This window comes from Telmatherina bonti, assembly GCF_933228915.1.
Source record: "Telmatherina bonti genome assembly, chromosome: 3".
In the NCBI taxonomy this organism is placed as follows: domain Eukaryota; kingdom Metazoa; phylum Chordata; class Actinopteri; order Atheriniformes; family Telmatherinidae; genus Telmatherina; species Telmatherina bonti.
In genome coordinates this window covers 39,422,962-39,447,923 of record NC_136621.1, presented here as the reverse complement: position 1 = coordinate 39,447,923, position 24,962 = coordinate 39,422,962, and the positions used below count along the sequence as shown (strand labels likewise).

At 45.3% G+C, this 24,962-nt stretch overlaps 1 protein-coding gene across 2 annotated transcripts in view; it reads right to left on the bottom strand.

Moving 5' to 3' along the window:
- The window catches only part of pkn1a (protein kinase N1a), a 71,177-nt gene that overhangs the window by 3,811 nt on the left and 42,404 nt on the right, over positions 1 to 24,962 (bottom strand). Inside the window, exons 6-20 of one of the 2 annotated variants that reach the window (XM_079264298.1) lie at positions 20,630 to 20,775; positions 18,158 to 18,371; positions 17,692 to 17,886; positions 17,477 to 17,586; positions 14,508 to 14,651; positions 14,173 to 14,248; positions 11,482 to 11,617; positions 7,264 to 7,348; positions 4,091 to 4,170; positions 3,878 to 3,953; positions 3,480 to 3,571; positions 3,179 to 3,355; positions 2,218 to 2,280; positions 810 to 886; positions 455 to 597 (exon numbers count right to left, since the gene is read on the bottom strand). In XM_079264298.1, the coding sequence (XP_079120424.1) occupies positions 455 to 597; positions 810 to 886; positions 2,218 to 2,280; positions 3,179 to 3,355; positions 3,480 to 3,571; positions 3,878 to 3,953; positions 4,091 to 4,170; positions 7,264 to 7,348; positions 11,482 to 11,617; positions 14,173 to 14,248; positions 14,508 to 14,651; positions 17,477 to 17,586; positions 17,692 to 17,886; positions 18,158 to 18,371; positions 20,630 to 20,775 (1,814 nt within the window). The remainder of the gene's footprint in view (positions 1 to 454; positions 598 to 809; positions 887 to 2,217; positions 2,281 to 3,178; positions 3,356 to 3,479; positions 3,572 to 3,877; positions 3,954 to 4,090; positions 4,171 to 7,263; positions 7,349 to 11,481; positions 11,618 to 14,172; positions 14,249 to 14,507; positions 14,652 to 17,476; positions 17,587 to 17,691; positions 17,887 to 18,157; positions 18,372 to 20,629; positions 20,776 to 24,962) is intronic. The other variant, XM_079264299.1, reaches the window with a different exon arrangement.

Below are 24,962 nucleotides of genomic sequence, written 5' to 3'. Positions count from 1 at the left end.
CTTTTAAACGGGCGAGTTAGAAAAAAATTCACTCCCCCCACAGTTGTCATGAAGGTAAACCTGACCTGTTAAACCTAAAATGGATTTTCGAACCAGACTGTAAAGATGTTTATTCCTGCTGTAAAGATGTTTATTCCTGCTGTAAACATGTTTATTTCTGCTGTAAATATGTTTATATCTGCTGTAAACATGTTTATTCCTGCTGTAAACATGTTTATTCCTGCTGTAAACATGTTTATTCCTGCTGTAAACATGTTTATTTCTGCTGTAAACATGTTTATTCCTGCTGTGAAGTTGGTCTTTTTAACATGGGAGTCTATGGGTTTTTGCTCTGTTTTGCAGCCCCTAGTGGATGAAGGGGGAACTGTAGTTTTATGCACTTCTGCATAGGCTTCACTTTTAACCACCAGAGGCTCCGTCCATCTTTCATATCCGGTCTATGGTTTGTTCTCACCTCTCCCACCAACATCTCATAGATGAGGACCCCCAGACCCCACCAGTCCACAGCTCTGGTGTATGACGTATCGGTGAGGACCTCAGGTGCCAGAAACTCGGGGGTCCCGCAGAATGTGCTGGTGCGGTCTCCATAGCCCATTCCTGCAGACAAATGAGACTGTTGAGCAGGATTTCCATCTGTTTTCAGCTTCTGACTATTTCATCATCCGTTTTTATTCCAACGTTGACGTTTGTAACTCTGACAAGCTGCTTCTCAGACTGGAGCATGTAGGAGTCTACCGGCTGCAGCAGACTGAGAAAGCTTTTGTCCCGTTTGAGGGAAACAACAGACACAGAGAAAAACATCCATCCACCTTCTTTACACAGTCCAAAGTCAGCGATCTTCACATATCCATCCGTGTCCAGCAGCAGATTGTCGAGCTTCAGGTCTCTGGGAAGGAGAAGGGATGTTGGTGAGAAAGGACCACATATCCACATCGTGATGGTCTCAAGTCGTCCTAATGGTGCTGAAGAACTACGACTGCACCAAATACTGATGTGAACCTCTTAGAGCTGCAGCAGGAGTCAGACCATCATCATAACTACTAATAACCATCCATCACAAGGCCAACTTTTCCTGCCTCCAGTCTGAAATGACAAACCCAAAGTAAATAAAGTACAATCTTCACATCTGCAAGCTGTAGGTTTCATTTTGGTCCCAAAAGAAAGCTGAGGCGTGGGAGATTACAAGAGAGTCCAGTAAGTTCACCTGGAGAAAAGGTTGATCTCCTCCTGAGAGAAAACCACATGACGTCCAGTGGAAACCAGTCGACAGCAGCCCAGTTCATCCAGGAACGGGGACAGTAATGTCTGACCAGGAACTGAGCTACAGCACAAGCTAGGAGCTATGATGATGATGATGGACACCTCTATCAGTGGTCAGGAGTCAGGAGGATCCAGGGACAGAACCCACATTCCCCTTAGAAACACCATGAGGGTCCAGACAGACATGAAGACCAACATAGTTTATAATAGGAGAGAATACTTCATATAAACCTCCTTCATCTCCATGGAAACTAGCAGGACCTTCATGATGTCAAACAAAGGCAGAGTCACAGGAGTTTCTGTCCCTCAGAGACGAGACAGACGTCTTCCAGAGTTTCTGTCCCACAGAGACGAGACAGACGTCTTCCAGAGTTTCTGTCCCACAGAGACGAGACAGACGTCTTCCAGAGTTTCTGTCCCACAGAGATGAGACAGACGTCTTCCAGAGTTTCTGTCCGACAGAGACGAGACAGACGTCTTCCAGAGTTTCTGTCCCTCAGAGACGAGACAGACGTCTTCCAGAGTTTCTGTCCCACAGAGACGAGACAGACGTCTTCCAGAGTTTCTGTCCCACTGAGACGAGACAGACGTCTTCCAGAGTTTCTGTCCCACAGAGACGAGACAGACGTCTTCCAGAGTTTCCGTCCCACAGAGACGAGACAGACGTCTTTGTATGACATCTTGTTTGTGAGGAGAAATGATCAGACAGTGACGTTCTCATGTTTTTTGTTTGAACTGTTTGGTTTGATGCTGGTGAAGCTACTTGTTAGCATTGCTGCTACGCTACATGTTCGGATCTCCCCATGATGAAATAGAGATTTAAAACCACTGCATGAAAAGAAAAATTAGCCTCAACATTAAAGAACCAATAAACAGCAGAAGTAAAGGTGAAATTAAAGGAAAAACCTCTGGAGTTTGATGAAGGTGTGTAAAGTGGACAGCGAAGCCTCTGCTCACCTGTACACAATCTTATGGTCATGAAGGAACTGCAGTCCAAGAACCACACAGGCGGCGTAAAACCTGCAGCCAAAAGAAAACATGTTACCCAAACTCCACTGGAAGGATGGAATCCATTTTAACATTAAAAACACTTAAAAGCTTAAAGTATACATGCTTTAACCCATAAAGACTCAAACCAGTAAAAATGTTCAAATGAAGCCACATTTTTTTTAACAAGGTCTTTTATTAAGTTGCTTTGGATAAAAGCGTCTGCTAAAAATGACTAGAAAAAAATGACTGTAGAATATTTGTCCCTTTAACCAAATGTAAAATGAAAAAGCAGCACATTTTTTTCAGGATAATTCCCATTTATCACCAGGTGATGTGTGAAAATCTTTATAGTGTAACCTTCCGTTAAACGGCAGAAGACAAAAATAAGATGGTGTTTAACTGGGATTTGAGCAAAGTTTGCACCATAAAGTGATGCCAAATGTCTCAGAAACTGTATGTATCATATATACCATGCTGGGTTCTTACAGGTGAAACTGGTCTGTAGCTCCCGATGCAATGCTGGGTTCTGATATAAAACTGAATCATTGAGGGGTTAATTATGTTTAGCAAAGCTTGTTTGCTGTCAAATATGATGTAAGAGAGAAAATTCTGGTTTCTGAAGCGCTGTCATCTGCACTAAACAGCTGTTACTCCCTGAAGCTGTTCCTGTCTCACATTACAGATCATTCATGTAAAAATGGACAAAAATCCAGTTTATTTTGTGGGAAACTTCCAGTAAAACTGCCAACTGTAAACCCTCCCTCAGACTTGTTAGTCTGGGGGATAAAACATCTGCAGCTGGACTGTCTGGTTCGTTACCACCACGATCCCATGCAGCTTCTCACTGTGCAGTGACAAGTGATCAGTATCTCCTGCTTTTACATGCATCCCCTCTCTCTTTCCTAACGAAGCAGATGGAGATACGTACACGGCTCGCGGCTCGGTGAAGACGTCTGTGTGGATGTGCATCATCAGATCTCCTCCCGCCGTGTACTCCATGACAAAACACACGTGTTCGGACGTCTGGAAGCAGGCGAAAAGGTTCACCAGGAAGGGGTGGTGCGACATGTTCACGATCTCAAAGATGCGCTTCTCACACATCAGACTGGGCGAGGACAGAGGAGGCGAGAAAAGGGAAACGGAGAGAAAAGTTAAACTCGCAGAGGAAGCGTTACCATGGTGACTTAAGATGCAGAGCCACAGAGGTGGTTACAAACGCATCCACACACCTTTCCACCTCATCCCGAGCAATGATGTCTCCTTTTTTCAGGGCTTTGATGGCGTACATCGTTCCCGTCCTCTTGTACTCTGACAGCAACACCTGGGCGCGCACGCACACACACACACACACACACACACACACACACACACACACACACACACACACACACACACACACACACAACCATTCAGATAAAACTCCTAAATCAAACATTTCTTGTCCCAGAGATCAGCTGTTAAAGCTGATATTAAAGCTGGGAGTGAAGTAAATTAATAAATAACTTGAAGCATTTAAAGTGACAGACTGTGGAACGTTCCTGTTCCTGAGTGGACGCACGTATCTATAGACATACACAGCATCAGTTTCGCTGCTTCGTCATTAAAAAGTCCATTTACTGAACAGTACCTTCCCAAAGTGTCCCCGGCCCAACACAGCGATCAGCCTGAAGTCCTGCAGGGACAGAGGACCCTTCTTCTGCCTGCTGAGGGGGGGGACACCACATATAACTCATTACAGCACATACATGACAGGGGAAGACTTTAATAATTCCCGCTCACGTGTCCATGCGACCTGGACATTCTGCGCTCTAGCAGTGAGTGTGTTTGTTGCAGTGTGTACCTGCTGACAGACGGGGAGCGGACAGGGGACTCGGGGATGAGGTCTCGGGGAGGGAGGGGTTCGGCAACTGGCAGAAGCTCCTATTGGACAAGATGTAAGGAAGAGACATGAAGGACAAGGCATGCAGAAGTGGAGACAGAAACAAAAAGATGGCGTGTGCTGATGTACCAGCCTCCCAGGTGTTATCAAGCTGCTGCATCACTGTTTCTAACGGGACGGACAGGAGACACGAGCTGCAGACGGATTGTTTTTAACTGCATTCTCCTACTATGAGGCGACTGCAGCGATCAGACACAGTCCTGACTCTTAAGACTGGAACTATCATAGAACTTATGCAACATAATGAGGAAGATGCTTTCCAGAAGCAGAAGTTCACATCAGCCTGAACTTGGTTAGTGGGAAGGATTGTGTGTCGAGCTTTTTAGATTGAACATTAAAAAAAAAAAAAAAATAAAAAAAATAAAAAAACAACCCGCATTTAACAGGAAAATACAACGGCAATGAACTCTTCTGGTAGTTCCAGATATGCACATAAATTATGGAAAGGGCATATTAGACATGTCTGCAGGAAAACCTGTCCACTTCTGCTGATGCAGAGGGGAATACATGTAAATGCTGCTCTTAATGATGATCTGCATTAACGCTGACATTTTACACACAGACAGGTTTTCAGGCAGTGATGAGATTATTTCAGCTCTGTTTCCCACAGTTCACCTGAGGTCTGATTACCTCAGACTAGAGGGACGTTCAGGCTCATCAGACCTGGTGAAGAGTGAAAAACAACCTCTTTTCTTCCTGCTCTGGCCGGTGCAGATGTAGATGTAGATGTAGATGTGGATGTAGATGTAGATGTAGATGTAGAAGTAGATGTAGATGTAGATGTAGATGTAGAAGTAGATGTAGATGTAGATGTAGAAGTAGATGTGGATGTAGATGTAGAAGTAGATGTGGATGTAGATGTGGATGTAGATGTGGATGTAGATGTAGATGTGGATGTAGAAGTAGATGTGGATGTAGATGTAGAAGTAGATGTGGATGTAGATGTGGATGTAGATGTGGATGTGGATGTAGATGTGGATGTAGAAGTAGATGTAGAAGTAGATGTGGATGTAGAAGTAGATGTGGATGTAGATGTAGAAGTAGATGTGGATGTAGATGTGGATGTAGATGTAGATGTGGATGTGGATGTAGAAGTAGATGTGGATGTAGAAGTAGATGTGGATGTAGATGTGGATGTAGATGTAGATGTGGATGTAGAAGTAGATGTGGATGTAGAAGTAGATGTGGATGTAGAAGTAGATGTAGAAGTAGATGTGGATGTAGATGTAGAAGTAGATGTGGATGTAGAAGTAGATGTGGATGTAGATGTGGATGTAGAAGTAGATGTGGATGTAGATGTAGATGTAGATGTGGATGTAGATGTAGAAGTAGATGTGGATGTAGATGTAGAAGTAGATGTGGATGTAGATGTGGATGTAGAAGTAGATGTGGATGTAGATGTGGATGTAGATGTGGATGTAGAAGTAGATGTGGATGTAGATGTAGAAGTAGATGTGGATGTAGATGTGGATGTAGATGTAGAAGTAGATGTGGATGTAGATGTAGAAGTAGATGTAGAAGTAGATGTAGCTGTAGAAGTAGATGTAGAAGTGGATGTAGAAGTAGATGTGGATGTGGATGTAGATGTAGATGTGGATGTAGAAGTAGATGTAGAAGTAGATGTGGATGTAGAAGTAGCTGTGGATGTGGATGTAGATATGGATGTAGAAGTAGATGTAGAAGTAGATGTGGATGTAGATGTGGATGTAGATGCGGATGTAGATGAAGAAGTAGATGTGGATGTAGAAGTAGATGTGGATGTAGAAGTAGATGTAGAAGTAGATGTGGATGTAGAAGTAGATGTAGAAGTAGCTGTGGATGTGGATGTAGATATGGATGTAGAAGTAGATGTAGAAGTAGATGTGGATGTAGATGTGGATGTAGATGTGGATGTAGATGTAGATGCGGATGTGGATGTAGATGAAGAAGTAGATGTGGATGTGGATGTAGATGTGGATGTAGATGTGGATGTAGATGTAGATGCGGATGTGGATGTGGATGTAGATGCGGATGCGGATGTGGATGTAGAAGTAGATGTGGATGTGGATGTAGATGTGGATGTAGATGTAGATGCGGATGTAGATGCAGAAGTAGATGTGGATGTAGATGTGGATGTAGATGTAGATGCGGATGTAGATGTAGATGTAGAAGTAGATGCGGATGTGGATGTAGATGTAGAAGTAGATGCGGATGTAGATGTAGATGTGGATGTAGATGTAGATGTAGAAGTAGATGTGGATGCGGATGTAGATGTAGATGTAGATGCAGATCTGGATGTGGATGTAGATGTGGATGTGGATGTAGATGTAGATGTGGATGCAGATGTAGATGTAGATGTAGATGCAGATCTGGATGTAGATGTAGATGCGGATGTGGATGTAGATGTAGATGTGGATGCGGATGTAGATGTAGATGCAGATCTGGATGTGGATGTAGATGTAGATGTGGATGCAGATGTAGATGTAGAAGTAGATGTGGATGCGGATGTAGATGTAGATGTGGATGTAGATGCAGATCTGGATGTGGATGTAGATGTGGATGCGGATGTAGATGTAGATGTAGATGCAGATCTGGATGTGGATGTAGATGTAGATGTGGATGCGGATGTAGATGTAGATGTGGATGTGGATGTAGATGTAGATGTAGATGCAGATCTGGATGTGGATGTAGATGTAGATGTGGATGCGGATGTAGATGTAGATGCAGATCTGGATGTGGATGTAGATGTAGATGTGGATGCAGATGTAGATGTAGATGTAGAAGTAGATGTGGATGCGGATGTAGATGTAGATGTAGATGCAGATCTGGATGTGGATGTAGATGTGGATGTGGATGTAGATGTAGATGTGGATGCAGATGTAGATGTAGATGTAGATGTAGATGTGGATGCAGATGTAGATGTGGATGTAGATACAGGTGCAGATGCACTGGAAATAGAGAAACTCCCTGTCTGTTCTTTTCATTCTTTAAGCTGCAGGACTTCAGATTTGTGTCTCAAAGTTACCAACATGAATCGATGCAGATTCAGACTGAAGTTGACAACAGACCCCCCCCCCTCTCTCTGTCTGTCTCACCGGAGTGTTTGTGTCCGTGTCTCGCTTGTAATCTCCTCTTATTGGAGAATCGCTCTCCAGGCTCAACTTCTCCACTGAGATCTCCCTGGAAAGTGCAGACACACAGACAGGCAGATGGACAGACAGGCAGACAGATGGACAGACGTCACAGTCAGATGCACAAACACAGACAAAAGACAAAAGGACAGTTAGACACGGGGCAGAGAAAGCTTCACCGGTTTGCTGGGAAACAGAAGGAAAAAGGTTGAAGGAACAATGAGTTGATACATTTCACTGCTGATTCTTTGTTTCAGGTTGACGTTCGTTTTCACCTTGAAATAGGGCTGGGCGATATGACCTTTTAGTAATATCCCGATATTTTTATGCCATGTCATGATATACGATATATATCTTGATATTTACCTCAGCCTTGAATAATTGCTTTGGTGCATACAATCACATCCGTAAGATGATTTTGTGTCTCCATTAAAACATAATTGTTCATACTGCATTAAGATATGCTGATTTTAAACATTCATGCCAAAAGGATGAAACTGTAACGAAGCAAACTGATCAAAACCGTATTTACTGAACAGTTAAAGCAGACTTTGCATGATGTAATAAATGCAACGTATGAAAATAGGTGCTCTAGGGGGGACTTTTCAAATGATGAACTATTATAAGGCTTTGCTTTATGGATACGTTTTTGAGTTGTCGTGTATTTTTTTTTAATCGCAGAGTTTAGCGTAGAAATCAGTCTTATAATCCAGGCAGAATGTCCTCGTATCGTCTCCAATAAACGGCTTCAGCCAGCTTTTAATTCAGGGTTTGATTCCCACTCCTTTCTGTACTTTCTAGAGACATGAGGAGCCAGATAAATATGCTTGTGTCACACACAGTGGATGAGGTGAGTAAGGGACAGAGGTTGTGAATGTAATCAAATAGAATTAATTATTTTTGCGTGACGTGAAAAACGTTGTAATTTACGTCCCACTCTGTAATCCAGAGCGGGATCAGTGGCGGATTTGGCTGTTCATTGTGACTGTAGGTGGAGTCGTGCAGGTGTCCTCTCTGCTCCTCTGACTGGCTGCAGCTGCAGCCGGAGCGACTGAGTGCTTTAGGACGGGGAGAGACTCTCCTTCTGACAATAACTTTACAATATGCGCTTTAAAGTCAGTCGCCAAAACACCAAGAAAGTCTCCAATAACTCCAGTAAAAGTCGCTAGATTTGTCGCTTTTCACAAAAGAAGTCACCAGATTTAGCGAGAAAGTCGCCAAGTTGGCAACAGTGGCTTGACGCTGCCTCTCATGACGTAGCACGTAGCTCACGTTATGTACGTAACGAGGTGCGCTTGCTTTAACTCTCTGTGCAAAGCGGTGCAGAGTCGAGGAGGAGGGAGGAAACCCCGCCCACAGCTAAAAACAACTGCGTGACAACAGGATACTCCAATATGACGAATATAGACATTTTCTATATCAGACAGGGGACTCGAGTATCGATATCTCGAGTATATTCGATATATCGCCCAGCCCTACCTTGAAACGTCATCCGATGGCTGTGACGTGTCATTATTTGGGTGTTATCTGGGGGCGTGGCCACCCTGACAGCTGTCAGCAGGAAAGCCTGCCCATCCAGCTCCCTGCTGTCTGATTTCTACTGGCTCTTCATTTTATTGTTTCCGTCTGCTACGACTGATCTGATATTATAATGGAACTGTTTTCCTTCTGCTATTTCTCTTCTAACCCTTGTGAACCGTTTTGTTAAAGTTCTGTTTTCTGGTTTTCTCCTCCACGTTTCCATGACGTACGCTTTGCACGGTATTCTGAACAGTATTTAGAGGTTTGTCCAGTTGGTGCTGGTTGGACTGGTTTTACTACTGGGTTTATTTTGTATTTTTACACTACGGGTTCATCGATTTAAACCTCCCTAAAATCCTGCTCCCTGCGCGCTCCCGTGGGAAACCCTTCACCTCACTGCCTGTGGGACCAGAGTCAAGACCAGAATCCAGACCAGACTCCAGACCAGAGACCAGACCAGACTCCAGACCAGAGACCAGACCAGACTCCAGACCAGAGACCAGACCAGACTCCAGACCAGAGACCAGACCAGACTCCAGACCAGAGACCAGAGACCAGACCAGACTCCAGACCAGAGACCAGACCAGACTCCAGACCAGAGACTAGAGACCAGACCAGACTCCAGACCAGAGACCAGACCAGAGACCAGACCAGACTCCAGACCAGAGACTAGAGTCCAGACCAGACTCCAGACCAGAGACCAGACCAGACTCCAGACCAGAGACCAGACCAGACTCCAGACCAGAGACCAGACCAGACTCCAGACCAGAGACTAGAGACCAGACCAGACTCCAGACCAGAGACCAGAGACCAGACCAGACTCCAGACCAGAGACCAGACCAGACTCCAGACCAGAGACCAGACCAGACTCCAGACCAGAGACCAGAGACCAGACCAGACTCCAGACCAGAGACCAGACCAGACTCCAGACCAGAGACTAGAGTCCAGACCAGACTCCAGACCAGAGACTAGAGTCCAGACCAGACTCCAGACCAGAGACCAGACCAGACTCCAGACCAGAGACCAGACCAGACTCCAGACCAGAGACCAGACCAGAGACCAGACCAGAGACCAGACCAGACTCCAGACCAGAGACTAGAGTCCAGACCAGACTCCAGACCAGAGACCAGACCAGACTCCAGACCAGAGACCAGACCAGACTCCAGACCAGAGACTAGAGTCCAGACCAGAATCCAGACCAGAGACTAGACCAGACTCCAGGCCAGAGACTAGAGTCCAGACCAGACTCTAGACCAGAATCCAGACCAGAGACTAGAGTCCAGACCAGACTCCAGACCAGAATCCAGACCAGACTCCAGACCAGAGACTAGAGTCCAGACCAGAATCCAGACCAGTCCCCAGATCAGACTCCAGACCAGAGACTAGAGTCCAGACCAGAATCCAGACCAGACTTCAGACCAGAGACTAGACCAGACTCCAGACCAGAGACTAGAGTCCAGACCAGACTCCAGACCAGAGACTAGATTCCAGACCAGACTCCAGACCAGAGACCAGACCAGAGACTAGAGTCCAGACCAGAATCCAGACCAGAGACTAGAGTCCAGACCAGACTCCAGACCAGACTCCAGACCAGAGACTAGATTCCAGACCAGACTCCAGACCAGAGACCAGACCAGAGACTAGAGTCCAGACCAGAATCCAGACCAGAGACTAGAGTCCAGACCAGACTCCAGACCAGACTCCAGACCAGAGACTAGAGTCCAGACCAGAATCCAGACCAGACTTCAGACCAGAGACTAGACCAGACTCCAGACCAGAGACTAGAGTCCAGACCAGACTCCAGACCAGAGACTAGATTCCAGACCAGACTCCAGACCAGAGACCAGACCAGAGACTAGATTCCAGACCAGACTCCAGACCAGAGACCAGACCAGAGACTAGAGTCCAGACCAGAATCCAGACCAGAGACTAGAGTCCAGACCAGACTCCAGACCAGAGACCAGACCATAATCCAGACCAGAGACCAGACCAGAATCCAGACCAGAGACCAGACCAGAATCCAGACCAGAGACTAGAGTCCAGACCAGACTCCAGACCAGAGACCAGACCACAATCCAGACCAGAGACCAGACCAGAATCCAGACCAGAGACCAGACCAGAATCCAGACCAGAGACCAGACCAGACTCCAGACCAGAGACCAGACCAGAATCCAGACCAGAGACCAGACCAGACTCCAGACCAGAGACCAGACTAAACATGGAGGATTTATCTGTCAGAGGAGATTAAATGTCGACACTTTAAATCAGGTTAAAACTTTTTTTTTCTTGTGCTCCTGCATGAAATCTAAATGCTGACATTTAACTTATCCTGCTTGTAATTATTCTTATTTATGATTTTATTGTGATTTTAGCTGTTTGTTGTTGTTTATGCATCTTCACATCATCCGTCATGTTTTTGTGAAGCTCTGTCCGGTAAGTGGGAGGAGCTACAGAGACGACCATCTTTGGACGAGACGCCACGGCGCTCAGATGATGCTTCAGTCAAAGTACGAACATTTACCAGAAACTTTGAAAGGACAAACTGAAATGTGTTCAAAGACAAAAGGAGCTTATTTGAGAGGATGCGTCTCACAGCAGAGTGCGCCATCGGACGCCACCAGAGACGCAGAACGTCTGCGGCGCCGAGCGGTTGTGTCTCACCCGGAGGTCAGCGACAAGCTGTGTGCGTTGGGGCTGTAGGTTCCAGAGTTGTTCACGGTGGGGATGGCGTTCCGAAGCAACCTGACCCACGTCCCGATGTCCACGTTCATCTGGCGAGCTCGCAGGAACGCCTTGCCTTCAACCACACACACACACACACACACCCCCAGAGTCACTAAGGTTTCACAGAACACACAGTCAGGTGACTGGAGCTGCGTCAAAGCTGATTTTCTTTCACCGCCGCCGTGCATGACGACGGCCTAAAAGGTTGGGAGAACAAACAAAATCATAGAAAACAGAATAAAAGAAATTATTTCCAGTATTGATCAGGTCAACAGAGCTGTTCGTCGTGGAGAGGATGGCCTTCACCCAACAGCTCTGAGTGGATTATTGTGATATCCACATATTAAAATCAAATCACAAGAAATTCGGAAACCATGTCGTTTGGTTACGCCTGAAAATACAAATTTCTTGGGTTTACGTGTCGGTTTATCGGAGGGAAACGTCCCGTAAAAATAATCCACAGCATGGTGGCGTATGGTGAGCACCGCGGCCTGACACGGTAACATATTCTGCCATACGATTAATTGTCCCAGAAATTATTGCGATAAATGACAATATTGCGACTATTGTCATTTTAAGACCCATTTTCAACTAAAATAACGATAAAGCCGTAATAATGCAGGTACACCGTTTCAAAGATCAACATACTTTAGTTTGTAAAGAACATTTATCTGGATGTGCAGTCTAGAACCATCTGGTCCCCAGTCTGCTGAAACAGATCAAGATTTCTCCTGGGATTTTGGCAACGTGTTTACCTGGAACATCTGTAAACACCATGTAACACAGCTACATGGCCTATGGTCGTATAAGGGGGCATGTTTGGACTGGACCAGAGGTGGAATGGTAAAATGTCATTTTTAATGTCACTGTAAAGTTGTGGAATTGCTGTTAGTAACATGAATGTTCATCCAGGTGATTCATACTGGCTGTGAAAGGTTCACATTTTCCATAATGTCACCTCTTTAACAACATTAAAGGGCAGCATGGCTTTACCAACCACGCTGTCTGAGTGCACATCATGTTGCACCTGTTGGTCATTAATCTGTCGATTCAACACCATCGTGGACTGTCGGGAAAATGGAGCTAGCCTGGTTGGTGGGGCTGTGACGATATGCTTTTGACCTGATTCGATTTTTTTGGTGCCAATTCGATTTAAATTGTGATTCTCACAATTCTTTGATATTGCTGATTTTAGTAGATTAAAAACAAAAAAATGTAAAAAAACAAAACAAAACTTTTTTTTAAAACTAATTTTTCTTGATTTCAGTCCTTCCATCATTCTGCTGCTATAATGCCCAAGAAGACAAGTAAAAATATAAATAAAAACAATAAAAATAACAAAAATTGAATAAATAAATATACTATTTTGACAAAAAAAATTATTTTAAAATTGTAAAGCGATAAAATCACGATTTTCTATTTTTCCATTTGATTTTCCACTTCTACTGGTTGTCATGGTCTTCTTTCCCCAACTGGGAAAACTGCTGTGTTTTAAGTGCATAGGAAGCTTTTTATATTTCCATGTTAAGTTAATATTGTCTTAAAATAAATGCGATAATATAGAAAAGAAAGACAAGGGAAAATTATTGCGTCCGGCAAACTTATGGCGCGCATGTCCCCAGGTCTACTGGTTTATTGGGACAGGCCCACTGGTATGTTGGGACAGGCCCACTGGTTTATTGGGACAGGCCCACTGGTATGTTGGGACAGGCCTACTGGTATGTTGGGACAGGCCCACTGGTATGTTGGGACAGGCCCACTGGTATGTTGGGACAGGCCTACTGGTTTGTTGGGACAGGCCCACTGGTATGTTGGGACAGGCCTACTGGTATGTTGGGACAGGCCCACTGGTATGTTGGGACAGGCCTACTGGTTTGTTGGGACAGGCCCACTGGTATGTTGGGACAGGCCTACTGGTATGTTGGAACAGGCCCACTGGTTTATTGGGACAGGCCCACTGGTATGTTGGGACAGGTCTACTGGTTTATTGGGACAGGCCTACTGGTATGTTGGGACAGGCCCACTGGTTTATTGGGACAGGCCCACTGGTTTATTGGGACAGGCCCACTGGTTTATTGGGACAGGCCCACTGGTTTATTGGGACAGGCCCACTGGTATGTTGGGACAGGCCCACTGGTTTATTGGGACAGGCCCACTGGTTTATTGGGACAGGCCTACCGGTATGTTGGGACAGGTCTACTGGTTTATTGGGACAGGCCCACTGGTTTATTGGGACAGGCCCACTGGTTTATTGGGACAGGCCCACTGGTTTATTGGGACAGGCCCACTGGTTTATTGGGACAGGCCTACTGGGTGTGTTGCACTACTGGGTGTGTTGCATCCTCCAGCAACAGGCTGGAAGAAAAAAGCATTTCTAAATTAAAAGAATCAGCTGCATGATTAAAGAAAAGCTCTTTAGTGGTTTCTGCAGCTGAATAACCAGTCAGGACTTTGAATGTTTTTCAGCGAAGCAGCGTTTTATGAAGACATTCTGCCACCAGAGGGCGCTGCGGCTGCACAGGAGAACAGAAAGTAATGGCAGCGTGATGATCTTCTACAAACTGCTGCTCGTTGCCTCATGTTTCTCCCATAACTGATAAAGAAACAGCAGATTGTTGTTTGTCCCACCTTGCTGCTTGGAAAAGACCTTTTTCTGCCTCTGAAGACGAGGAACTCTCTCAATGACCGGATTGAAGAAGGTCACCTGGATAAAAGACAGAACCAAACATGAAAACCAGGAACCTTTTAGGTACATTGAGGCGGTTTTTTCCAGCACAGATGCACCTGACAGCTTGTCAGTAGGCGCATGCACCAATATGTGAATACCTCGTGGTATTTATAGCATGTAGGTGTCATGTACATCATGTCTTTAACACAGACATTTCCGTTTAAATATTTCTGCTTTTTATTGTTCTGGTTGTTGAAAAGCGACATGTGTGTGTGTGTGCGTGGTTGGTGTGTACCTCGGCCAGCAGCAGCCCCTGAGGCTCCAGCTCCAGCTGAACTCGGTGTTTCTGGTTGTCCAGGAATTCCTCCAGCTTCAGGTACTTGAGCGCACACAGGGAGCGGTAGTCCTTCCAGTAAACCGCGATCTCCATCTCCCTGGACTGAAACACACACATCACCCAGCTTTAAAAGCACTGAACAAACTTGCATTGATTTGCACCAGAACAGTCCGAGGACTCGCTCCGACTGGGAGGATTTCTGGAAGATTTCACACCTTTTGTGTCCAAACTTATTGTAAAGAAAATGATGACAGAACAAAGTTAATGTCTGTACTTATGTAGGACTAAGGCTGCAACGATTTGTCGACGAGTCGCGTTATAAACGGCCTAATAAAACGCTGCGCCAGGAAACTTAACGCCATTTCTTCTACTGTCTTTCAGACAGTAGAAGAACTCTAAACACCAAGCAAACGACAGAAAGCACCACAGGAAGTTCTGGGGGCAGTGTTGTCATTTTGTTTAACCAACGAAGAAGAAACTGACGGCGGTGCAACCTATGTCCAAAGTTTGGGGATATTTCACGCTAAACAAAGAGTCAAACAGGTGAAATGTGTCGTCTGCCGCGCAGAGTCGGCGTACCACAGCAGCACGACAGTCATGCATGATCATCTGGAAGGAAAGCAGCCGGAGTCATGGTTTCCAGCGTTACGGATGGCAAAGTTAGCATTAGCGAGTAGCGATGTGCTGTTGTTACCTCTGCTAAAGAGTTTCTGTTTTTACCGCCGTTTATCTGTTTGTGTTCAAGATAACTCAGAAAGTTATGGAGAGATTTTCATGAAATTTTCAGGAGTTGTTGGAAATGTGAAAAGGAAGAAGTGATTTAATTCTGGTGGTGATCCGGATCACCGTTTGGATTCAGGAACGTTTTAAAGGATTCTGGTCCTTGTTTACCTACAAAACAGGCTTTTAAGATGTAAATAAGCATTTCAATGCAATTCTACAAATATTAAGTTAAAATATTTTATTTTGTTTTCCTTTTGAGGCAAATTCTGTCCAGCCTGGATATGACACTATAGCTAAGCTTGGATGTTTCAGAATAAATTAGTAGTAAGCTGTTAAGCTTAATATTCAGCTGGTTCAGGAGTCGTTCTTTTAACTTACTAAAGGACATGATGTTGGGACTGACTGGGAATCAGGGGGACATTCATATGATGCAGATGGAGAGAGTGGGCTAAAACATACTGGAACCAGTAAAAAAAAAGCTGCGTCAACTGGAAGCACAGATGGTGGGCGGGACAGAAATAATCGTGACTAATCAACAGAATTATTTACAGATTAGTCAACTATTAAAATAATTGTTAGTTGCAGCACTATGTAGGACTTTTCTAGTCATCTTCACCCCTCAAAGTGCTTTAACACTACTTGCCACCCTCACAGAGGAGTTCTACATTATATAGACTAAGTGCTTTTAGCTCAGTCACACACATTCACACCCCAATATACACATCTGGAGGCAAAATTTCACATCATTATAACAACATGGATCACGTTAGATATAAGAATGAATAAAGAAAAGTAATGAAGGATGCGGACCAAGCTCTGACTCACAGGTGTCAGAGCTTGGTCCGCATTGCCGGTAGTAAGTCGGATCCGTTTCCGGTGAGGGTTGGACTCCGCCAAGGCTGCCCTTTATCACCGATTCTGTTCATAACTTATATGGACAGAATTTCTAGGCGCAGCCGAGGTGTTGAGGGGATCCGGCTTGGTGGCCTCAGGATTGGGTCCCTGCTTTTAGCGGATGACGTGGTCCTGTTGGCTTCATCTGGTCGTGATCTCCAGCTCTCACTTGAGCGATTCGCGGCCGAGTGTGAAGCGGCTGGGATGAGAATCAGCACCTCCAAATCTGAGACCATGGTCCTCAGCCGGAATAGGGTGGATTGCCCTCTCCGGGTCGGGAGTCAGATCCTGCCTCAAGTGGAGGAGTTTAAATATCTCGGGGTCTTGTTCACGAGTGAGGGAAGGATGGAGCGTGAGATCGACAGACGGATCGGTGCGGCGTCTGCAGTAATGCGGACTCTGCGCCGGTCTGTCGTGGTGAAGAAGGAGCTGAGCCAGAAGGCGAAGCTCTCGATTTACCAGTCGATCTACGTTCCTACCCTCACCTATGGTCATGAGCTGTGGGTCGAGACTGAAAGAACAAGATCTCGTATACAGGTGGCTGAAATGCGTTCCCTCCGCAGGGTGGCGGGGCTCTCCCTTAGAGATAGGGTGAGGAGCTCGGTCATCCGGGAGGAGATCAGAGTAGAGCCGCTGCTCCTCCGCATCGAGAGGAACCAGTTGAGGTGGCTCGGGCATCTGGTCAGGATGCCTCCTGGACCTCCCTGGTGAGGTGTTCCAGGCACGTCCCTCTGGGAGGAGACCCCGGGGAAGACCCAGGACACGCTGGAGGGATTATATCTCTCGGCTGGCCTGGGAACGCCTCGGGATCCCCCCGCAGAGTTGGCAGATGTGGCTGGGGAGAGGGAAGTCTGGGCTTCCCTGCTCAGGCTGCTGCAACCGCGACCCGACCCCGGATAAGCAGCAGAAGATGGATGGATGGATGGAAGAAGGAGGGACGAGGTGGATTTATTTCATGAGTTAGCGTGCGGGTCGGGTTCAGGTTAGTAAAACTAGACCCACGCAGGACTCTGAGCAACATGCTGTTAGCTTTATTTTTCTTCCCAAACAACAATCTGCTTCACTTCTTCGTCTTCTTCAGGTTTTGTTGCGTTTGGCAGACATCACTTTGTTTCTGGTTGCTGGATGGTCCGTTTAGAAGTAAACCGAGACCCCCGGCTTTGAGGCAGACCAGAGTCCGCTTCACCAGAGCGCAGGTGGTGTTCACACTGCAGCAAAGGAGTTGTTCTACCCCTGGAAGTGGACTACAGGCCAGTTAAAGTGGACCAAACAGCAGATCTGTGTGTGTGTGTGTGTGTGTGTGTACTGACCCTTTCCAGCTCCACGGTGAAAGTCTGGTCCCAGGCCTGTTCTCCCACAGTCCTCCACGCCGTCTGGCCCACCACTGTGTTATCCAGCTTCAGCACCGCACTCACCTCAGCTACACACACAGAAAACAACTTAATAAACAATAAAAACATGACGATGTAAAGTTTATCTACAAGTCTGTTTTGTTTCGCTGCTCATCCACGTAAACCCGACTCACATGAGAGCTCGTCCGACTTGCTGGGAGTCTTCCCGCTGACCGAACCGCTGCGTCCGTACAATCCTTTACTGCCCCTCATGAAGGACTTGGTGTCTCCGGGGCTGTAGCTGGGCAGCGTGACGGCAGTCCCTTTATTGCGACCTGGAACCGACTCCAACAACCCGACGCAGCCCAGCAGCTGCACCTGCAAGGTGCCTGGAGACAGAGGAAACCAGTGACGGTGCTGCTAACTGCAGGACGCTTTGGAAAAGCACGAGTGTTGCTAAACTGTGCACTCGGTTTGCTTTTAGCCCTGGCCTGAAACTCAGCAGGAAGCAGCGCAGGAAATACATTTTAAATAAATAAAAGTGGACAATTATAAGCTTAGAATACTCTAAATATGACTTTAGCAATATTTAGGGTTGATGTTGTGCAGTTTTAGTGGACGTCACGGCGCTGAAGCGGCGTTCTGCGTGGTGTGACGTACCAGTCAGAGGGGACGGCTTGTTCAGGGTACTGTACTGGTTTTGAAGGTAGGGGGCGCCGTGACGGGAGCTGAAGGCAGGAGAAGAGGCCAAAACCAGTTCCTCTTTGATGATGCTGGCCTTGGGATGGTCCTCTGGCAGCTCTGCTAGACGGCGGTCCAGAGAGTCCCTCAGCAGGTCGAGCCGCTGAGACGCTTCGCTGAGACGAGACTGCGCCTGCAGAGCAGAAACACGAGGTGTCAGACTCCAGTCCTCCTGGACCGCTATCCTGCAGGTTTTCACTGTCTCCCTGCTCCAACACACCTGACTGAAATTAATAAACAGGTCGACAAGAAGCTGCTGGATGCATTTGATTTGAATCAGCTGTGTTGGAGCAGGGAAACAACAAAACCCCGCTGGATACCAACCGGCCCTCCAGGACTGGAGTCTCCCCCCTAAATCATCATGTAGACATCAGTAACATTTATATTTATATGCTTCTCTGTTGTTTGCCTTGTCCAGCAGCATATCACTGCCGACAGCGTGAAATGTTTTAAACATGACTTTTATCTAAATAGACTCTTTTTAAAGGTACAGTGTGTCACTAAGTTTATAAGAAAACTCAAATACCACCTTCATATATCCATATTTTACTGAAATCTAAACACAGTCACATCCAAATGAAAGTGTCTCGTAGCTTAGAATGATTAATTTATACATGCATTGGTGACGGAGCACCCAATAGAAGGCTGCCATATGCCATCTCTGAATAGGGTAGCTGTGATGGGACAAACTTGTCAGGCTTTTGTGTTTTAGCTGTAAACCCCCGTGTTGATGGAGGAACAAGCAGAGACCACCACAGATCATCCAACCTGCCGTTTTACATAGAAATGGAGGATCATCCAGACTCTGTGATCCGCGAGACGGAGAAAAAATAGCCAAGAATTAAAAAGAAATAATAGCAGGGAGAAGAGGAGGGTGTAGATGGGTGTAGCGATGGAGATGGAGACTTCAGGTGGAGGCTGCAGCTTCCTGCTGGACAGGTAAGGTCATCCAGTCTAACAGTGAAGTTCATTTTGGCGTTATGTTAGAAACAAGACAGGAAGTCCACTTTAAGCTACTTTATCCTCCGGTTTGAGTCGCATCATTTCCTGTTACTGTTGGATAAACCGCCGGAGACACTAAGTGTTAGCTAGCCTACAGTGGAAAAGCTTGGTTACTCGTCACAGAAATCGTACCAGCAGGACACCGTACGCTGCTTTCACACGGATTTCCCAGAGTTTTGATTTGTCAAGAGGCTATTAGCAGCTAATAGCTGTTAGCATTAGTTTAATGCTAAATACACGGAGGACATGCTTGTAACTTATCAGCATCAGTAACGAAACAGAGTCATGTTTCATTCTGTCCCTCATCACCTGACAGAACATGATGTGAACTTTCTATGGGTTATAATAGATTATAAATTAACCTGGAAAGACCATGTACATTACATTAAGGTTAAAATTTAAAAAATACTCTGTATCTTGAACAAAACTAAAGATTTATTACCAAAAAAAGCATAGTCTATAACCTACTGTACCTTAATACTTCCGTATATGTCATACTGTGTTGAACTGTGGGCGGCACCCACAAGACAACTCTGAATGACATTATTCTATTACAAAAACGTGCCATGAGCTTGATAAATAATTTGAGATATTATTATCAAACACATCTATCATTCATTAAATCAAAACTCATGAAATTTGATGGTTTAGTTTACTATAAGACGATACAAGTTATGTTTAAGGTTAAACAAATTGTTCTTAATTACTTTAAGCTTCAGCAGAGTGACTATAACTTTAAATTTAACTATAAAATTATTGTTCCAACATCTGGGAAGGGGGTGAAACAGAGACTCTGGAATAAACTCAGTAATGAGGTAAAACATTGTAATTATTTATTTCTATTTAAAAAGATGATTTATCAGTTTATTTTAGAGAGATATGAAACTTTATAAATGATTTATCTTTATGAAAGTCACACATTGTGTATGTAATGGATCTGCTTTGTTATTTGTATAATTTAAGGTAACTACTTGTAAGTGTACATTATTAGACATACAAGCTTTGCTTCTGCCTCTTTTCTTTTTGTTTTACTTGATTGTTTTTATGGAAATGGACAAACTGATTGTGACTGATACAAACAAACAAAACAAATAAACTAACTAACACATGTCAAGATGTTGACATTTTTACACGTGTGACTCTCCGTGGCTTTGATAGTAGAAATAAAACGCTTAAACGACGAGGCGCCAGAGAGCACTACGCGGCTGTTTGCAACCAACCAGCGCAGCGCTAGATGGGAGTAATTCTCACAGACTGGGGAATATTTCAGAGCAGCTTTGACGAGCGTTGTCATGGTAACACTGTTTTCAGATGTGTGCAGGAAGAGAGCAGGTGTGTGTTCTGTAAATATGATGAAAAACAGATGTTAAACTGGTTTTTGTTTCTGACCTCAGACAGAGCTTTCTTGTCCTGAACCTTGTTGGCCCCCAGGAGCCTCAGGACATTCTTGGCCCCCTCTGCAACGGCATGCTCCACTCTGTAGTGATGCCTCAGCTCCTCGATACGCAGCTCCACCCCGCAGAGGTCGTGGTTACCTGTGCGGGAAAGAAAAGTGTCCATGACCAAGCTTCATTCCACATAAAAGTTCTCATTGTTCCATATATTCCAAACAGAGCACTTTCCTCTCAGACTGCAGGTTTACTGGTGGTTCCAGAGTCTCTCAGAGTCCTATGGGAGGAAGGGCCTTTAGCCATCAGGCTCCTCTCTTATGGAACCAGCTCCCACCGTGGGTTCGGGAGGCAGACTCCCTCCACACCTTTAAGATGGAGCTGAAAACCTTCCTTTTCCATGATTCTTATAGTTAGGATATGAGCATCTCCTGAGTTGGAGTCTGCATGTACGGGACCCAACTGTCCAGGTTCTGCTCATTGCTCTTATAGTTAAGGGTAGTCTGGCCATCCATTACTTATGTAGCAATGGGGATGTTACCTGATGCACTGAGAAGTACCTCGCTCTATTTCTCTGATATATTAATGTATAAATACAGTTGTGCTCATATTTATTCATCCCCTTTCATTAAAGAAGGAAAAAAACAGCTGCCTGTAAAATAAGCTGAACTTGACTAAAGTAATAATAAATAAAAATCTTATAAAAATCATGACATTATTTTCTAATTCTGGTTCAATAGAAATATTTTTTTCAAAAAGCAAACAAACAAAATAATTTATTACATATTCCATCAGTCATAAAGTAATATTTAGTTGAACAATTCTTTAATGTTTCCGCTCCAGTCAGGTGTTTTCTGTTCCTCTCAGTCAGACTTCTGCACCTGTTGACAGGTATTTTGTCCCACTGTTCAACAGAAAAGTCTCTCATTTGTCCAGGACACATTTGTTTGTTTGTTTCTTCAACTCAATTAAATGAAAAAAAAAAAAAACCAGTGTCTTATATTACTAAATTATAGTTTTGCAAATTTTTGGTTCTTGTTCCTTTTTTAAGTCTCCAGTTATTTGAGTGACTGTTGTAAATTCAGCCTTTTCTTTAATGAAAGTGGTTGAAGACATACGAACACAGCTGTATATGAAAAAACTGCCGTCTCTAACATATTTCTCCTTTTTTCTGCAGGTCTTCCTGAATAAGTGCAGTTGTACATGTTGATCTGTCTTTCCTGTCGTCTCCACCCCAACCAGTCGAGGCAGATGGCTGCCCTCCCTGAGCCGGGTTCTGCCGGAGGTTTTCTTCCTGTTAAAGGGGAGTTTTTTCCTTCCCACTGTCGCCGCGTGCAGCTCAGGATGGAGGATTGGATCCAAGTCATGACTCGATGCAATCAGTTGGTTTCTATTATAGGATATGTATGAATTGGCTTGAAATGATGTGTCTGTAAAGTGTCCTGAGACAACGTTGTTGTGAAGTGGCGCTGTACAAATAAAGCTGGATTGAATTGATTAATGTTGGACGAAACAACGGCGGCTGCTTTGCTGGTCGAGACGTTTATGTCCTGCGTTTCTCTGTGACAAAGTGGGCGAGACTGTAATTGTTCACTTGTCCCCAACATTTACCTTTTCTCATATTTGTCCCTTTGACTTTATTCTGTTATTTCTGTTGCTAGGTAACCGTGCTGCACTTACTATCCCGGGTTGTTGGTGTTTGCATTGTGTTGCATTTTTCATTGGGTTACCATTTAACACTATTCTGTGTTTAACTCCACCTGGCAGGATCGGTTGGGGAGTGACCAACCCAGCAGGTGGGAGGGACTTCTTAAACTAGTTGATTGGGAGAAACTAAGTGGAGGATTTCCTCTTCTGTCATTTCTTTAAGTCTTTATTAGAAATAGTGTTTTAGAACTTGAATTCCTTTTGTTTCTTTAGGATTTTGGTTTGTTTATTAATGTTGGTTATAGAATAAGGTTGCTGGGGATAGTGAGATGGGGAAATGGTTTAGGCCAAATCAAATCAGGTGTGTCTAATGGGGTGTATAAGTGGTCAGTTTTGGGAGCTCATGAGGAGAGAGAGAAGGATGTGAAACTGGTGACGGATTGCCCACAGATCTATGAAACTGTATGATGGATAACTCTTGGAAAATAAAATGTTCATCTTTAAGGAAATCCCAGGACTGCTGATTCTGTCTATGTCTGATTTTCTTCAACCTTTGGACACATTACCTCACATTCTCATTGGGTGCTTCCACGTTTACCGCCCAATCACATGGCAGCGACATGATGAAGACGACTTTCTGAGCTCGGACTGAGCATCAGAAGGAGGAACGAAGGGGTTTCTGTTCACACACAAGCATCTGTAGGGTTCCAGAGAAGATGTGGAGAAGCTGTCCTGCTGCTCAACGTCTCAACTAACCCGAACCCACCTACACAAGCATGCCCTGTCTGCACCTCTGTCCACCAATCAGAAGGGTTCCACACAACCACCAGGCTTGATCAGAAAGCTCTCTGCTGTTTCCTGCAGAGCAAACACCCTCTAAATCAAATTCCCGAGTCCACTGTAAAAGTTGCAGCCGCCCACACACAAGTGCAACCCTGTCATCCCGTCCGCCGTGAAAGGACAGCCGATTCCTGCAGGAGTGCTTAAACAGCGGCTGCATACAGAAGAGAGCGAGGGTCTGAAATGTAACCTCAGGTTTGTCCTCTCCGACATCAGCCTTCCTCAGGTCTAAGAGAAACTCAAGACCTCAGGTACAAGCTCATAAAGAAGCTAAAAGCTGCATCTGGAGGAAGATAGGAACACTTCCAAGTTTAACCTGCTAGAAAAGACACAACTGCTCATTTCACCGCAGACTGAAGCGTCCAGCTGTGGTTAGAAAACGGCGTGTGAAATACAGACAGATCTGTACAGACGTGCAGCAGCTACATGGGTAACTTTCAGCAGAGAGGCAGGAAGGGAGCAACAAGGCAACAAGCCTGAAAAACCACGGTGAGTTGGGAAATTCAGATGTGATGAAAAGCAGAGCAAACAGAAAGGTCTGGCAGAGACGGGGAGGAAGAGGGGGGTGCAGACGGTGTGCAGGCTTTCATCTCCTAATAAGGTGTTCTGCCTGGAGCCCAGACCCTCCCAGATGACCCCTGGACCGGGTGTGGTGCCTGGAGACTGAATGTGTGTGTAGTACACACACTCTCAGGACGGTGTCGGGGGTTTGAAGAGCAGAGGAGGAGGCTCCTCTTCAAAGTCCAGTCGGAAACAGCTGCGTTTGTTTGAAGCTACATATCCAGACCCTGCCTGGCGAGCAGAAAGCTCTCAACTCTCGTCCTCCTGACCGTTTTCTAGAAGGTTCCACGGGGAAGCTCGGAGGTCTGAGGATGACTCCGATAGAAGTCAGATCAGGCTGCAACTTGATCCAGAAAAAAAGCCAGAAGAAATGAAGCGCTGGGTTTAATTCTGCTCTCAGAGCTGAAAGGTGGGAGATTCACCGCAGCAGAGCCAGAATGAAAACACGTCGGAGTAAATTCACCTGGAACACAGCAGAAAATGTAAATGTTGATCTCCTCCTGAGAGAAAACCACATGACGTCCAGTGGAAACAAGTCGACAGCAGCCCAGTTCAACCAGGAACGGGGACAGTAATGTCTGACCAGGAACTGAGCTACAGCACAAGCTAGGAGTGTTTCATAGAGGCATTCTGCAGGTAACTATGAGGAAGCCATCAGCTGATGATGATGATGATGATGGACACCTCTATCAGTGGTCAGGAGTCAGGAGGATCCAGGGACAGAACCCACATTCCCCTTAGAAACACCATGAGGGTCCAGACAGACATGAAGACCAACATAGTTTATAATAGGAGAGAATACTTCATATAAACCCCCTTCATCTCCATGGAAACTAGCAGGTGCTTCATCTCCATGGAAACTAGCAGGACCTTCATGATGTCAAACAAAGGCAGAGTCACAGGAGTTTCTGTCCCTCAGAGACGAGACAGATGTCTTCCAGAGTTTCTGTCCCACAGAGACGAGACAGACGTCTTCCAGAGTTTCTGTCCCACAGAGACGAGACAGACGTCTTCCAGAGTTTCTGTCCCACAGAGACGAGACAGACGTCTTCCAGAGTTTCTGTCCCACAGAGACGAGACAGACGTCTTCCAGAGTTTCTGTCCCACAGAGACGAGACAGACGTCTTCCAGAGTTTCTGTCCCACAGAGACAGACGTCTTCCAGAGTTTCTGTCCCACAGAGACGAGACAGACGTCTTCCAGAGTTTCTGTCTCACAGAGACGAGACAGACGTCTTCCAGAGTTTCTGTCCCTCAGAGACGAGACAGACGTCTTCCAGAGTTTCTG